At 38.8% G+C, this 15,890-nt stretch overlaps 1 protein-coding gene across 2 annotated transcripts in view; it reads left to right on the forward strand.

The window, feature by feature from the left end:
- LOC129698746 (neurabin-1-like) overlaps positions 1–15,890 on the forward strand; it is a 63,164-nt gene that overhangs the window by 14,059 nt on the left and 33,215 nt on the right. For both annotated transcript variants that reach the window (XM_055637972.1, XM_055637973.1), the window contains exons 2-4: positions 8,878–9,010; positions 9,986–10,106; positions 11,134–11,238. In XM_055637972.1, coding sequence (XP_055493947.1) covers positions 8,878–9,010; positions 9,986–10,106; positions 11,134–11,238 — 359 coding nt within the window. The remainder of the gene's footprint in view (positions 1–8,877; positions 9,011–9,985; positions 10,107–11,133; positions 11,239–15,890) is intronic.

A 15,890-nucleotide genomic window follows, 5' to 3' on the forward strand; every position in this document is an offset into this window, starting at 1 on the left:
ACGGGCTTAAGTTCCTGGATGGCCTAATGCACTCGCTGCACCATTGTAATTCCAACTTTGAATGTCTACACATGTCATCGTAAAGCTGCTTCCTGTTAGAAGTTGCTTTAAGACTTGGAATGGAGCTGACACAGTTAATATCAGGTCTAAAAACTGAATATTAATGCACTGCCAAATTTGTGACTTAGCATTACCGCTATCACATACATTTGCCCTGTTATTATCAAAAACCCTAGGAAACTGAAGTGTAAGAAGTCTCGAGGAATAAGATTTTAGGTAATAAGAATTGTCAAATACATTCATACTCATATTTATTTAAATGTTTCCTGTAATATATGTATTTGATTAACACACTCTAGGCGGGTTGAATACTATATATAATGTTCTTTGAAAAGAATGACTTTAAAATTGGGTCCAAAAAGGAATGCAAAAATTGCAAGTGACTAATCCACGTGGTGTTTGTTTAAGATGCAAGGGATCACAGTTTAATAAATTAGACAACGGGAAATTGGGTGGGATCTCTGTTTACACGAAGGACTAGATTTGGAGTACCTTTCAAGGAAAACACATTGAAGCAGATGGGTTAAATTGAATTACCAAAGTGTTTTTCAGGAGTGTGAAAATATATTGATTATGCAAATAGATACGAATATTGAAAAGTCTATTTTCACTGAAAGTTGGAGTCCAAATTATGATGTCCTATTGAATTGTTTTTGTTTAATCCAGCATACGTGCTATTAAGACTTGAGAAATTTGAATTGCTACAGATATTTTGTTAGAATTTTTCCATCACAAATTACTTTTTTATTGATCTTTTCTGTTCTCATCACGGCAATACTATCAAGGGTCAATTACATTAACAATTAAACATATTTGAAACCATGTTGCTAAAGCCAAGGTATGGGCTGTAGATAATATTTTTTTAAATAACAAGAGATTTTTATGTTGGATTGAATTTTTGGAACTTTGGAGATTTGAATGTATAATAAGTCTTTTATGACATTATACATATGACATTTTGGTTTATCTTCACAAGAATGAGTATATCACACTAAATCAATTATTGAAATATATGCAATGGACAGAATAAAGGGACCCATTATTCTTGTAATGACTGAAAAAAATATCTAATTAGTCTTATTAGCCAATAATGTTGTAATTCTGATTGTCAATTTCAGATTACTTGTATTACAAAAAGAACTGAACTTGATAATCAATATTTTAAGGGGGGCACCAACATCTGTTCCTCTATGCTTGCCCTCCATAGAATTTATTCTGCACGCATTCTAGCCATTTCCCTGATATTACCACTTCACATGATCCTAATCAGTGGACTTTTCTAACCTGTTTCACTTTTTTCAATCCCAATTCCTTTACATCTTTACAGAAAGAGTTGCTTTCAGCTTAATGTTCAAACATTTGACTGATAAATCTGAAGAAGGTTCTCGACCCGAAACATCACCCATTCCTTCTATCCAGAGATGCTGCCTGTCCCGCTGAATTACTTCAGCATTTTGTGTCTATGCGCCAGGTCTCATTAATTTTCCCATTCTTTGCTGGTCTTCATTAGTTCTCAGATTCACAATGTATAAAATTAAAAAATTCTTGCGTTTAAGTTGTACGAAGGTGGTTAAACATTATCTTGAGCATAAACATAAAAACACGTCTTCTTGGTGAATCGCTGAGTTTTTTGCTGTGTTGTTGCTATTTCTCACTAAAACCTCTCGTATTACTGGGTGACCACTTTTCACTTTGTATCGTCAGCATGCAGCAAAATTCAAATTTAGCTTTATTTCTCTTTTGAAATTGTGACATTGTTTCTTCATACCTCAATTCTCATCTTTCTTGCTCTTATTTTTCTTCATAAAAATTTAAAGTTTATAATTTGGGCTAAAAAACGTAACTATTTACTTTATTTTACCTTGTTTGGTTTGTTTTTCAAATGTGGTGTTTCCAGTTTTGAACTGGGTCCTTTACCTTGGTATCAATCTTTTTAGGAGAAAACGCGTTTTTGATTTGGTTCTGATTTCTTAGTTTTAGCATCTTCGAATAGTTTATCGTGATATCTTTACTCTATTTTGCCATGTGGCTGGCTTGCCCACTCTGTATTACATTTCCTGTTCTGCGTGTGTTATAGCTAGCTGGAGAAGACAAGGATCCAAAACTGCTGCTTAGGAGTCTTGATTATAAAGGCAACCTTTTGAGTGGAAGTTTTTTTTAAGAGTACAAAACAAAGTGTTTGCATTTGATGTAGGCCAGGCCAATGTTGGTTATGTAATACAAGGCGGTAAAATTGGTGGTAAAATCATTGACATGACGGGACACAAAATAGGAAATGTACGCCTGATCACTTGAAGATCATTTTATGTCTATGTTGTTTTTTTTAAAGTATGGCATACGTTCACTGAATATCTGTTGATGTGCAAAGTAGAACTAAATGCATATTAGAACTGGCAGTCCAAACTAAATCAATAGAAGTATGTCAGAGTCTGGCACTTTACAACCTCTTTTATAGAACATTATTTTGTGCTGTAATAGTTTATTCTATTTTCTACAATTGTAAGTAATCCCTCATATTCAGCTTGAATTGGACTTGGTTCTCCATTGTAAATGATAGTTACACCTACTGCATTTTTGGATATAAAAGAGCATTGTTCAAGTTTGGTTTCCATGGTAACCTTTTAAGAATGTTGAAAGGACTTTGTATCTAGGTCACACCAGATAGCCTAATAGCCAAGCGTGTCATTGAACGGTATAGACTAAAATAATTTTCAGTTAATTGTACACTATAAATCCATCTGCTGTACCGTACCTCCTGAATGGAGATCAATTATTATTTGATAAGTACTTATTGGTACTTATTATGATAACTTATTGTTGATAAGTAAAACTTACTGTACAAGGCATACATAGCGTGCCCAAAGTGTTCAACACTATTGTGGAGGGACAGTGGACCATCCTCCATCTATCTTCCTGCCCAATAATATTCACCGCCATCGTATATTTGCATCTTGATGACCTGCAAGCTGTCATCCTTACCACTGGGTTTACAACTGATCCGATCTCAGTACGGAGTTGTCAAGCAAGTTTGCATTATTGTCTTGACCACTTTTTATATTTTCTGCAATGCTGCACAAAGGTCCAAGATGAGACAGGAAAAATGCAGTGATCCTTATCCTTCTAGATACTTCTGAGACACGGACTATTTATTGCAAGCACCTCAAAGAAACTACCAATGCCATATTTGCAAAATCCTTCAAATACACAGGCAGGATAAGCAAACCAATATTAACATTATTTTCCAGGCATCTGGCTACTGGATGATGTTTCCTTTACTTGTGAATTCACCAGGACCTCCTTTTCACCCTCATTGCGAGCTCAATGGGACCCCTTATCTACATTCATTAGGAATTCACCAAGGCCTTCCTTACTGTCCTCATTTGGAACTTTGTTTTACTGAAAAAAAAATATACAGCTGTATAACATTTTAAAAGGAAGTAAAGTTATAATGAATGGGTGCATTCTTAAGAGTGTTATCTAATAGTGCAGAAAATTTGCTAGTTGTGCACCATCAAACTCCAGTCTGCTGGATTATTAGAGTTTTGGATTAACACAGTTGTCCAGTGTTGTTTATTTTGATCTTTTTCAACTTGTTCAAGTTAAAGGGAGGAACACTGCATCTGCTGTGAAATTGAAGCAAAAATTGAAAATCTGGTAATGGTAAATGAAGTCACTGACATCTGTAACATTTGTGCATCAATACCCTTTGGAATTTAAACATTAGCAAACTATTTTGTAAAATGGAGGACAAAACAGATCCCCAATATTCTTGCACCCCTTAAAATCCCCCAAAATATTCATCTCAGCCTCAATTTTATTTTAGAATTCTGTATCCACTACCTTCTGGGATTGAAATTCTAAAGATTCATAGCTCTCTTCCTCATCTTATTTTCAGTAGTTGATTCTGTTTCTTAATTCTTTTTTCCTTTAACTGTACTCACCAAAGAAAACATTCTCACATCATCTCCCCAAACGGACCCTTTGGAATCTTGCATGTTTCAATGAGATCACTCCACATCCTTCACTCAATGTTTCCTAAAAGGTTAATAAGCACCTCCTCCTAGCAATCAATCTAGTGAACAATCTAGTTCCCCAATGTATGCTTCTTCGTAGCACCCTTAATTGACTATCTTCCACTGAGAAGACTGGTACAAAATATTTGTTTCATGTCTCTATCTCTTTAATATTTCTCAGTATGAACACTTGTCGCAGATTCCAATAGGTCAGCGTTTACATTTATTATAGCTGTGTAATCTGTTATACTTCTAGTTGATATAGGCTAATATTCAATGTTCATCTAATCATTCTTTTACTTTATTTAGTGTAACCAATGGGCACTTCGTTGGAGTCTCCTTTCCTCATCAAAGTCTATTTGCATTTCACTATTATCTTTTTCATTTTATAAGTTGCGATGCCCTTTTAAATGTTTCTGTACTATTGGTTCAGTAACCTCTGGTGGAAACAAGTTCCAAATTATCACTACTGTGAGTAAGGTTTCTCTTTATTCTATTTTACATTCATGGTCTTTAGTTATGCTTTTCCCAAGTGGAAACATTTTCTCTGTATCCAAACTATCAAAACCTTTCATCATTTTATAGGCTTGAGTCGCATACAACTTGGCAATGGGTCAGACAGATTATGGAGTTGCATATATGATTCAGTGTGGTGTTAGTGAAAGGAATTTATATTCATGGGGTATTCACAAGTACAGGGAAAATCGAGGACCAAGTAGAAACAAGGAACTGCAGATGCTGGTTTACACAAAAGGATACAAAATGCTGGAGTAACTCGGGGTCAGTCTGAAGAAGGGTCCTGACCTTCCAGTTTCCTTAAGTAATCTACAGGTGCCCAGAATGGATGATAGATTTTCTTTTAAGACTATCGTGATCTGCATCAAAGCGTTGCACTCCATCTCTTTCGAAGCTACTGGAACAGTGCAGTTTTGAGGATAGCAGGTCATCTTTGTAATGCATAGCTACTAGAAGTTTCCATTTCAATAAATAGTTTCCCAATATTTAACTGAAATGACGCCATGCACAGAAACATTTTATTTAGTTTAGAGATACATAATGGCACAGGACCTACCGAGTCCACACCGGCTATCGATCATCCTTTCATATTCACTCCCTACACACTAGTGGCAATTTGCAGTTGCCAATTAACCGGCTAACACGCCCGTCTTTGGGAGGTGGGAAGAAGCTGGAGCACCCAGTGAAAAAACATGCAGTCACAGGGAGAACGTGTAAACTCCACACAAACTGCAGCCGAGGTCAGAATCAAACCCGGGTATCTGGCACTGTGAGGCAGCAGCTATACCAGCTGTGCTACTGTGCTGACCACTGTGTACTGTGAAATCCTAAACAAGGTTAATTTTATAAAAGGTAGAAAAGCACATTTTTGCCTGTAAAATCTTAACGATCTTGCAGAAAACTAAAGGGAAAAATATGAAGTAAAGTCCTCAAATATAAACCTGAACACATCTAAACATCAGAAGCCAACATACAGCAGCTAAGATTTTTTTGTTTACCCATATTAGATCATTTATAAGCAGCACAAGATGAGTTATTAGCCTGCCGTGAAATGAGAATAACTGGTTCCGAATTGGATGGGATCTGTTTAAACTTGGGCCTACCTGTATGTGTGGGCTGGGCAAACATTTTTTAAAGTATTATGCAGAAGCCATTGTAGAACTGAATCTTATGAGCGTCAAACCCTTTGAAGCATGCTGCTTGTTTCAGCATGTCCACAGGAACATAGTTTTGATGTGAGGCAGATTCCAGCTGATCAAGGCCCTGTGTGCCTCTGGTGTTGGGGTTGTATACTCATTAAATTTGCTGAATGGTGAAGTACAGTGACAATATCCTGGTACCTCTTCCCTATCATTTTGAGAGAATAAACGTAGTTAATTTATTCAAATATATGCTTTTGTATCTCGTTAAATCATGTTCACGTTTCTTCGCCCTCAATCTTGAAGTTAGTTGTCTTGTAGTTACTGTACTACTGAGTTGTCAGATTAGAAAACGTTGCGATTCTAAGGCTGAATTTGGAACACAGTATTTATCTGAGAAGAAAATTGAAACTCATGGATATAAAATAATTAATACCCATTCATCAAAATGACCCTTGGTTTTTATCTAGGACTAGAAAGCTTCTAACATAATGTAGAAGAAGACGATTGCTCCGGAAGTCAATGTTGCAACAAATTCCTGCAAACAGGAAAGAACATCTGATTTGATGCATTGTATAAGTCACGCTAAATGTTAATTCCCTTTGCCACCACCACCTAGTGGCTGAAATGTATTCCAGCTTCAGTTAGTGGCTGGGGCTACTTCCAATCTGATAGCCTCTCCCAATACGATACGATAGAACTTTATTTATCCCAGGAGGGAAATTGGTCTGCCACCAGACATAAAACTCAACAAGATACATGAAACATGAAATTAAAGGGATGAGTGGAAAGTCCAGGATTGGGGATGTGCAAAGATTGGGGAGGAGGAGAAGGGGAATCCGTCTACCCCACGACAGAAGGGGGAGGAGTTGTACAGTTTGATAGTCACAGTGAAAAAGGATCTCGTGTGGCGTTCTGTGCTGCACCTTGGTGGAACCAGTCTGGTGCTCCTCAGGTTGACCAGTGTGTCATGGAAAGGGTATTGTCCAAGATGCTCTGCAGTTTGAGGAGCATCCTCCCTTCCAAGACCATCTCCATTGAATTCAACTCCATCCCCAATCCCACATCCTCAACCACTATGCACGCAGGAAAACATGTTGCCCTCCAAGTCCACACCAATCTGACTTTCCTGAACAGGTCTTTTCCATCTGTAGATGCTGCTCGATTCGCTGAGTTCCTGCAGTAGATGATTTGTTGTCTTGGATGGTTTTGGATCTTAATCATGCAGTTCTTGATTTACTAGCTCTGTGTAGTATCTTCATCAGAAGGACTGCAACAGTTCAAGAAGTTGGCTCACCACTATTTTCTCAATTTGGAGTGTGCAGTAAATGCCGGCCTCATCAGAAATCCCACATCCCAAAAAATGAAGTCAATAGAAAATTGTGCGCAGTAGTATATTTCCTAAGGCTTTGCAATACTCTGCTAAAATCCAATAGTTTAATTAAAGATTATTTAGTGTGAAAGCCGCGAGGAAACATTTTGTGAGTATTATGCATTTCCAACTTGAAAAATGGTATTATTCATTTTTATTTACATCTCAAAACTAAATAATTACTGCAACTAAATTTATTATGAGTTCTGCTACAGCATTCTCGATTTGACAGTAGAATATTTGTCTTAAATAAGTAAAAGGATCACAGTATTCACAAATTTATACAAATTATGATTTTATCAAATAATATATAATGTTATAAGAGGCAGAATCTCTGGAGAAAAAAGATAGGATAATATGTAATGTTTTTTGTTTAAGTCTACATAATAAACTTGGAACAATTGGTGTGCCAAAAGATGCACTTTTGCCAAGAGTGGTAGATTTATTTCATGTGACTTACATCTTGGTATGTGTGTTCAATCTTAATTTTCCAATTTATGCATTACTGAAAAATTATAACAACTATCTAAATATGTGATACCATGAATTAACAAGAACTTTTGTCCTTCCACAGTATCTTGCTTTTTTCCATGCAAAGTGTATATTTTGTTAAAATCGGGTTCTTCATATGTTATGTTAACTGAATCTGCTACTGTTTCCCTACTTTACCATTTTTATTGCCATTGATTTGTAATTTATTTTGGATGTGGGGCCAGGATTGGCACTATCCAGATCTGGAAGTGATTCTGTTACAGGAAGCACAGTTAATAGTCATCATAACTAATTACTATTTCTCCTATTTCTGGATTTTCTTCCAATTCCTCTACTCCCCTAATCCCTCATCTAAATAAATCAGAATTTGAAGATAATGAAATGTACTTCTTATAATCCTTGTGTCACTTTAACTTTATGTTTTACCATGGATTCTTTAATTATTTTTCTAAAATCATCCATTGCCGTGACTTCAGTGGCAGTGGCAGACAAACTGCAGCGGTAGAGTTGCTGCCTTACAGTGCCAGAGACCCATGTTCGACTGTGGGTGCTTGTCTGTATGGAGTTTGTACGTTAATTGGCTTGGTATAATTGTAATTGTAAAATTATCCTTAGTGTTTGTAGGATAGCGGGTCAGCATGGATTCAGTGGGCAAAAGGGCCTGTTTCCGTGTTGTATCTCTAAACTAAACTGTAGTCTCTCTCATCTCCTCCTGTTAGAAAGCTGTTATATTCCTCTTCCCTTGACTGCCATGGCTTGTCCCAGCCCAGAGATTTTGCTGTGGTAACAAGTTCCATCGTGTTCACTGGCCAGGTTAAATATGTGAATCCCTGAAATGGAAATCTGGGAAGGGACAGTTAACATTTTATTGCTTTTTAAGTGCAGTCGTCTTTGCATATCAAATGCATCAAATATTTCATTTAATATTTGGAAAGCAAATAAAATGAATGAGTCTTTTTGTCTTTTACTTTTTTGTGGAAAATCATGGTTTTAGTTTATACATTCCATTGGTAGTGAAGTTTTAAAACAGAAGTTGAATTTAGACCTTCTGCTTGAGCCAAGCAGACATTTTTTTAAAGTTCTAGTTAATGGCAGTGCAGTATAAAGTTTTGGGTAGCATGTTCTATTGTACGTCTATACAATACGAACATTGGAGGATTACAACAAATGTACTTGCTTCAGCATTTCAGCATTTACTGAAAAACATTGGTGAGATATGAAATTAGTTGATTTGAAATATAATGATGGTATGGAAGACGGCAACATTTCACAATATTTTTTGCAGGTTTACAGTACCTATTCAAATGATGACTACGATAGGCGAAATGAGGACGTTGATCCTGTGGCAGCATCGGCAGAATACGAATTGGAGAAGAGAGTGGAAAAAATGGATGTTTTTCCAGTTGAAATTGAGAAGGGTGAGTTTTAAAGTAGCTGTTATGTTGTTGGCTCTCTTTTCCTACTTAATCAGCTAACAAATAGTTGTTTCTAAAGATATTTATAAAATATCAGATAATGAAAATATGTAATTTGACATGCATATAGAAATATATTTAAATTATTTCCAACAACTGTACAAAGTCTAAGTTTTTTCAGCCTTTTAGATAAAGTATCATATTCTAATGCAAAGTTAACCATTGCAGAAAGTATTTGTAGTGTTTTTCAGGGTGACATGAAGAATTGTTTGAATCACATTGCTGACACATCTGTCATTTGTTTTTTGGTAATTGCCAAAGAGAAAGAGATGTCAATGGAACAATGCATTCAGATTATTTATTTATTCATTCATGGGTTGTGAACCCCTAATTGCAATTAAGAATGAATCCCATTGGAGGCACTGGAGTGACATATAGTTCACACTAGATAAGGATAGTACACTTCCATCGCTGAAAGATATCTAAACCGGATGCTTTTTTTATGGCCACTGATAGTTTTCATGGTTATTATTACTGAGAATAGCTTTTAAAAGTTCATATCTATTTAATTACTTTAATTTAAATTTCTGAACTGAAATAGTGAGCTCAAACTTAATGGCTTAATTACTATTCATAACTCAATACAGTTTACAACTAGTTCATTATCTAGCCCAAAATTCATGTACCATGTGCGCAAAACGGTTCATATCCACAGATATTTTCAGCTATCAAACTACTTCACTCATCAGTCTTCCAATATTTCCCCATAACCTCGGAATCCTCCTCCGTATGTATTTATTTGACATTGTCCAACACCCCATGCCCAAGCTAATGCATGATTTTTTACTTTAACCAAATCACCATGTACTTTTTTGAAGGAGATGGGGATATTTTACTACAGTAGACTTGCTAAATAAGTGAGCATGATCATTGTTTTAAAACAAATGAACTTTGTTTAAAAATGTATCAAACATTTAGGTGAAGGTGGACTTGGAATTAGCATTATTGGCATGGGTGTTGGTGCAGATCAAGGACTCGAAAAATTGGGAATTTTTGTGAAGACTATCACTGAGGGTGGAGCTGCATGTAGAGATAAACGGTAAGACGTTAACTAAATGTATCTTCTTTGGAGTTTGGTGTATCTAGCTATGGATTGATCAAATAACAGACCTTGTCTTGCATTTTTTGAATGATAAGGAATTAAGAGTGAAAAATTGTGTATTTGCAATTGGAGTAATAGTTTGGTATTCAGATAAAAATGCAATTTGATGCCTTTTTTCCTAAACATTTTTGATCTTATCTTAAAATTGCAAATCCTTTTCTGAAAGCAGTCACAAGGAGAAATGCCACCCATTCCTTCCTCATAGATGCTGCCTGTCCCGCTGAGTTACTGCAACTTTGTGTCTACTGAAGCATATGTAGCCTGGAATATCTTCTATAACTTGTATGATACCTGGAGAAACAAAGATCGTCAATCCAAAATATCTATAAAATTGTTTATTGTTCACTGTTCATGCACTTGTTAATTCTGTTCTTATTCTGTCCACCTGTATAAAAGTCTAGAAAGAAACCAGCCATAACATGATTAGTAAGGCAATAGGTACCACAAGGCTTCATTGATCATTAATCCCATGCAAATGGTTTGATAAAGCTGCGAGATTGAAAATGATTAGGAACATTTAAAATGAGCCTTTGAGGTACAAATATTTTCAAAACTATAACATTAAAAAAAACACTTTAAAGTATTAGAAATGCAAAGCAAATGCATTTAATTAACATAATTATATCAAGAAAATATAATTACCAATAAATTGTCTTTTGTACCGTGTTCCTTTCTGTTGAAATCCATGGAGTCACTGTATCTGATTGTTGGTTTTCTTGTGACTTGAGTTTAAACATGATCTATTTCAAAGTAGTATCTTTGAATCTAAAACTATACAGCGACACGAAAAAAATGCCTTTTTATTAAATTTGCTTAACTGCTGAGAATCTAAGAAAATCTGACTAATTTTTGAAAAGAAAATAGTGGTTGTCTTTGTACTGCAGTTTGCTCATAAAAGCTGCTTGAAATTCATCGGATAAAATATACTGTACCACAGAACATAAATTTGTATTCTTTATTGCAGAATCCAGGTGAATGACCAGATAGTTGAAGTGGATGGTGTCAGTTTGGTTGGGGTTACACAAATGTTTGCAGCCACTGTATTGAAGAACACCAAAGGTATGGTCAGGTAAGTGGTTGTAATAAATCAATTTATACAATAGAGGCGATAGACTTGGATCAATAATTTTATATATATTTAACTTGCACCGTTTTGCAAAAAGGAGTATTGTTTTTACTTCATTATTAACTAGACTCATTAGTTTCTTGTAAACTCAGGGAGGGTACCAAAGCACAATGATTATATCCTTGTAATTATGATCTGGAAACCTGTGCTATTGCTGACTTCAAATGAGTTCTTATGCAGTACCTGGTAAAGTTTAATTAAATACCTTAAGATGAAATAATAAATTAGAACCAGTAATGAAAATCGACATACCTGGATTATTACATCCTTTAAAGGAGCAAGATTTCCTCTCCCATGTTGGTTTGGTTCATATAGCCTCAGTTGGAACCAAGTTCATAACTGCCTTCTTAAATTGCCCTGCAAGAGAGTTGAGAATTATATATACAGTATTTATAAAAACATAGAAAATTAGGTGCAGGAGTAGGCCCTTCAAGCCAGCACTGCCATTCAATATTTTTTCATGGCTGATCATCTAAAATCACTACCCCGTTCCTGCTTTTTCTCCATATTCCTTGATTCCTTTAGCCCTAAGAGCTAAATCTAACTCTTGAAAGCATTCAGTGAATTGGCCTCCACTGTCTTCTGTGGCAGAGAATTCCACAGATTCACAACTCTCTGGGTGAATTTTTTTCCCCTCATGTCAGTCCTATGTGGACTACCCCTTATTCTTAAACTGTGACCCCTGGTTCTGGACTCCCCCAACATCGGGAACATTTTCCCCGCATCTAGCCTGTCCAATCCCTTAAGAATTTTATATGTTTCTATAAAATCCCCACTCATCCTTCTAAATTCCAGTGAATACAAGCCCAGTCGACCCATTCTTTCATCACATGTCAGTCCTGCCATCCCGGGAATTAACCTGGTGAACCTACGCTGCACTCCCTCAATAGCAAAAATGTCCTTCCTCAAATTGGGAGACAAAAATTACACACAATACTCCACGTGCGGTCTCACCAGTGCCCTGCACACTGCAGTAGGACCTCCTTGCTTTTAAACTCAAATTCTTTCGCAATGAAGGCCAACATGCCATTAGCTTTCTTCACTGCCTGCTATACCTGCCTGCTTACTTTCAGTGACTGATGCACAAACATGCCCAGGTCTCGTTGCACCTCCCCTTTTCCTAATCTGACACCTTTCAGATAATAATCTCAGGGCTCGAAATTAACGGTTGCCCGGGCGCCACTGACCACTCAAAGCGCCGCTGGGCAACCTAAACACCGAGTCATTTTGCCCGGCTTGGCAACCAGATACTGGTTTGCACCGAAGCCAGACACAAAACACTGGAGTAACTCCGCGGGTCAGGCAGCATCCCTGGAGAAAAGGAACGCAACGTTTTGTGTCGGCGGTGACGGCTGTATTGCGTGGGAAAGATACTAGGTGCGTGGTGACGAAGTGTCGGAGCGAATGACGGGCCCCGAACAGCGGCTACATCTCCTCCCGCCCGCCCTGATAGCGGCCACTGCTTGCAAATCCGCTAACGGAGCTTTCAATACAAATCCTCCCGCACGCTGAGGCAGGGAGGAGGGTGGGAGGGCGAGGCCTCGGTGTGCGGGAGGGTTTGTATTGAAAGCGCATTTGCAAGCAGCGGTCCTTATCAGGGCGGGCTGGGTGCGGGAGGAGGAGTTGATGGAGCCGCTCTCGCGGCCGCTGCTGCCGCTGTTCGGAACCCGTCATTCGCTCCGACCCTTCTGAAGCAGCTGCACCAAAGATACTATAGCTATGGGATCTTTGAACAGCACTGCTCGGCCCCGCACCTTGCTGTTGGCTGGTAGAGGAGGGAGGCGGTGGCGAGGAGTTCCCAACAGCCAAGGCAGCGGGACGATGTTGTCCGAGGAGCGCTGACCCTCCTTCCTCCATACCTCGCCCCCCTTCTCTCTCTCTCTTTCTCTTGTACGCCCCCTCCCCCCTTCTCCTGGGACCCCACCTCTCCATCCCGCACTGATCCCCATTCCTGCCTCTATTCAGTCCTCACTGATCACCCTATCCACCTCGCATTGATTCTAATCCATGCATTCATCCCGTACGACCCACCCTCCATTTACCCTGCACCATCCATCCCGTACTGATCCCCCCCCATTCATCCACCACTGTACTGAACCCCCCCCATTCATCCTGCGCTGATCTCCCCCCCCCCCCCCCATCCATCCTGTACTGATCCTGCCATTCTGCATGGGGGGGAACAGTCTGAAGAAGGGTCACGACCCGAAACAGTGCCTATTTCCTTCGCTCCATAGATGCTGCCTCACCCGCTGAGTTTCTCCACTTTTGTCTACCCCCATCCATCCCGTACTGAACCCCCCCATGCAACACCACTGACATCCCCCGTGCTCTCTCCCCTCACAATTTTACCAACCAACCAACAGGTAATAATTCACCTGCCTCAATCCATCCATTCTGCACTGACTGCCTTCTAATTCCCCCCCCCCCCCCCTCCCCCTTAGCCATCTATCCACCCTGCACTGATTCACACACACAACCCCTCCCTGACCCTATTGTCCTGGAAATGTCTTCAGAGCGAACATTGACTATGTTTGATAACGGAATGCAATCAAATGTGTTTTAATTCCCATTATTTGTTTTAATCCATAAAGATGGATTAATTAAATTGTGAATACGTGAAACATTAAAACTGCAGTGTTCAATTGTCACTGCTGCCGTTGACACGTTATTACAGAATTCATTTTAACGGCAAATCAATGTTCTTAATATGGAGTATCAGTACTGTAGTTATTTAATGAGCAACATTCACAACTATACGTATGCATATATGTTACCATGGTCCAGGATTTATTGACGCAGGTTGATCATACGCTGAATAATCCAACCACATTTTTGTTTGGAAATGGAAAGAACTAATAGAAATGACATTAATTGCAATGTGTAAAAAGAGTTGAGAAACTGTCTTATAATTTTGCTGCATGTCATTGTGAGATATATCATGTCTTGATTGGTGAATATGTTTAGTTTGTGACTGTATTTGAAGCAGAAATAATATGTGAATGCTTCATTAAGTATAATTCCAACTGGTAACTACGCACTTCGGCCGAGCACATTATCGCACGCGTCATGCAAGCCATCTTAAATGACCACCTAAACTGTCATTTGGCAACCTAAAAAGCTGCCAAGGTTGCCCAGCTGGCAACAGGGAAAAAAAGTTAAGCGAGAGCCCTGTAATCTGCCTTCCTGTTCTTGCCACCAAAGTGGATAACCTCACAGTTATCCACATTATACTGCATCTACCCACTCACCCAACCTATCCAAGTCACCCTGCAGCCTCATAGCATCCCCATCGCAGCCCACACTGCCACCCAGCTTTGTGTCATCCACAAACTTGGAGATGTCACATTTAATTCCCTTGTCTAAATCGTTAATATATATTGTAAATAACTGGCTTCCCAGCACCGAGCCTAGTGGCACCCCATATATGGGTGATCTGGACAAATCTTCCTGATTCGGGATGTTGTGTCTGAGTATTTGGCGGTGATAATGACATGTTAGGGTGAGATAGTCAGAAATGATCATTACTGAGCAATTGTGTGACCTGCACAGTACATGTACTTTTATGCCCATGCCTGAATTCAATGTCAGTAAAATTGCAAATAATATTCTGGGCTGAGATAATTAGTATTTATCAACTACAACCTTTATCTAGGCAGTAGAGTGGTAGCCTCTAATTGCAATGGCTTTCAGTTTTTACCAGTGCTCCTTGATATCATACTCAGTCAAATGTTGTCAAGGGCATACATTCTTACTGTTTCTTTGGAATTTGGCTCATTCACTTTTACTTCATGTGAGCCAATCGCCAGGGGTGTCCCAGCGGGCCACATGCTTGGTGGTATCCAGGCAATTGGGGTCAAGCCCTCAAGCAGGCCCGCTTGCCCGTTGCTTACCGATGACGGAAGACCCGCCTGGCTCACCCACCACGCCGCCGAGTGAGGAGTGACCTGTGAGCAGCCGCGGAGAGCGAGGAGGGTCGGTGAGAGGACCAGGCGGGGGGCGAGAATGGCGGGCAACGCGGCGGGTGAAGGGGGGCCACATACTATGTGTGGCGGCAGGCAGAAGATGGGGAGGGAAGATAGGACTGTTCGGTGAACATTTGTAACTTTATCTGGGCCAGAAACTTGGTGACATTTGTGTATTGCCTAGGTGAGGTCTGCTATATGATTTTACGAGTGCATGCAAAACAGAACACTTCACTGTACCTAGGTTCATGTGACAATAAAGTTATTGTTCATAGCATAAATGTGTATAAGCAGTTCAGATACTACTTTGGCTTTGGGCTTGGTTTTCTTGGTTGAGCACTTATCCTGGTTTTCTAGCACGTTCTTTTCATAGTAATTAATTAAATCATTGTGTGAATCAACGTTGTAATGAAGTCTGAAACCAAGTGATCCTGGAGAAACTCCAATGAGAACTGCCAACAGAGTATGAGTAACAGCTGATTTTTTTTTTAAACGGCTAATGATTGTATTCTGAAGAAACAAATCCTGGAAATACACTACAGACCATGCAACATCTGGCAGAGAGAAACAGAGTTAAGGTTTCAAGTTGATGACCTTATTAGGGCTCTCACAACCTTTTTTCTCTGTTGCCAG

Source organism: Leucoraja erinacea, chromosome 7, assembly GCF_028641065.1.
Source record: "Leucoraja erinacea ecotype New England chromosome 7, Leri_hhj_1, whole genome shotgun sequence".
In the NCBI taxonomy this organism is placed as follows: Eukaryota; Metazoa; Chordata; class Chondrichthyes; order Rajiformes; family Rajidae; genus Leucoraja; species Leucoraja erinaceus.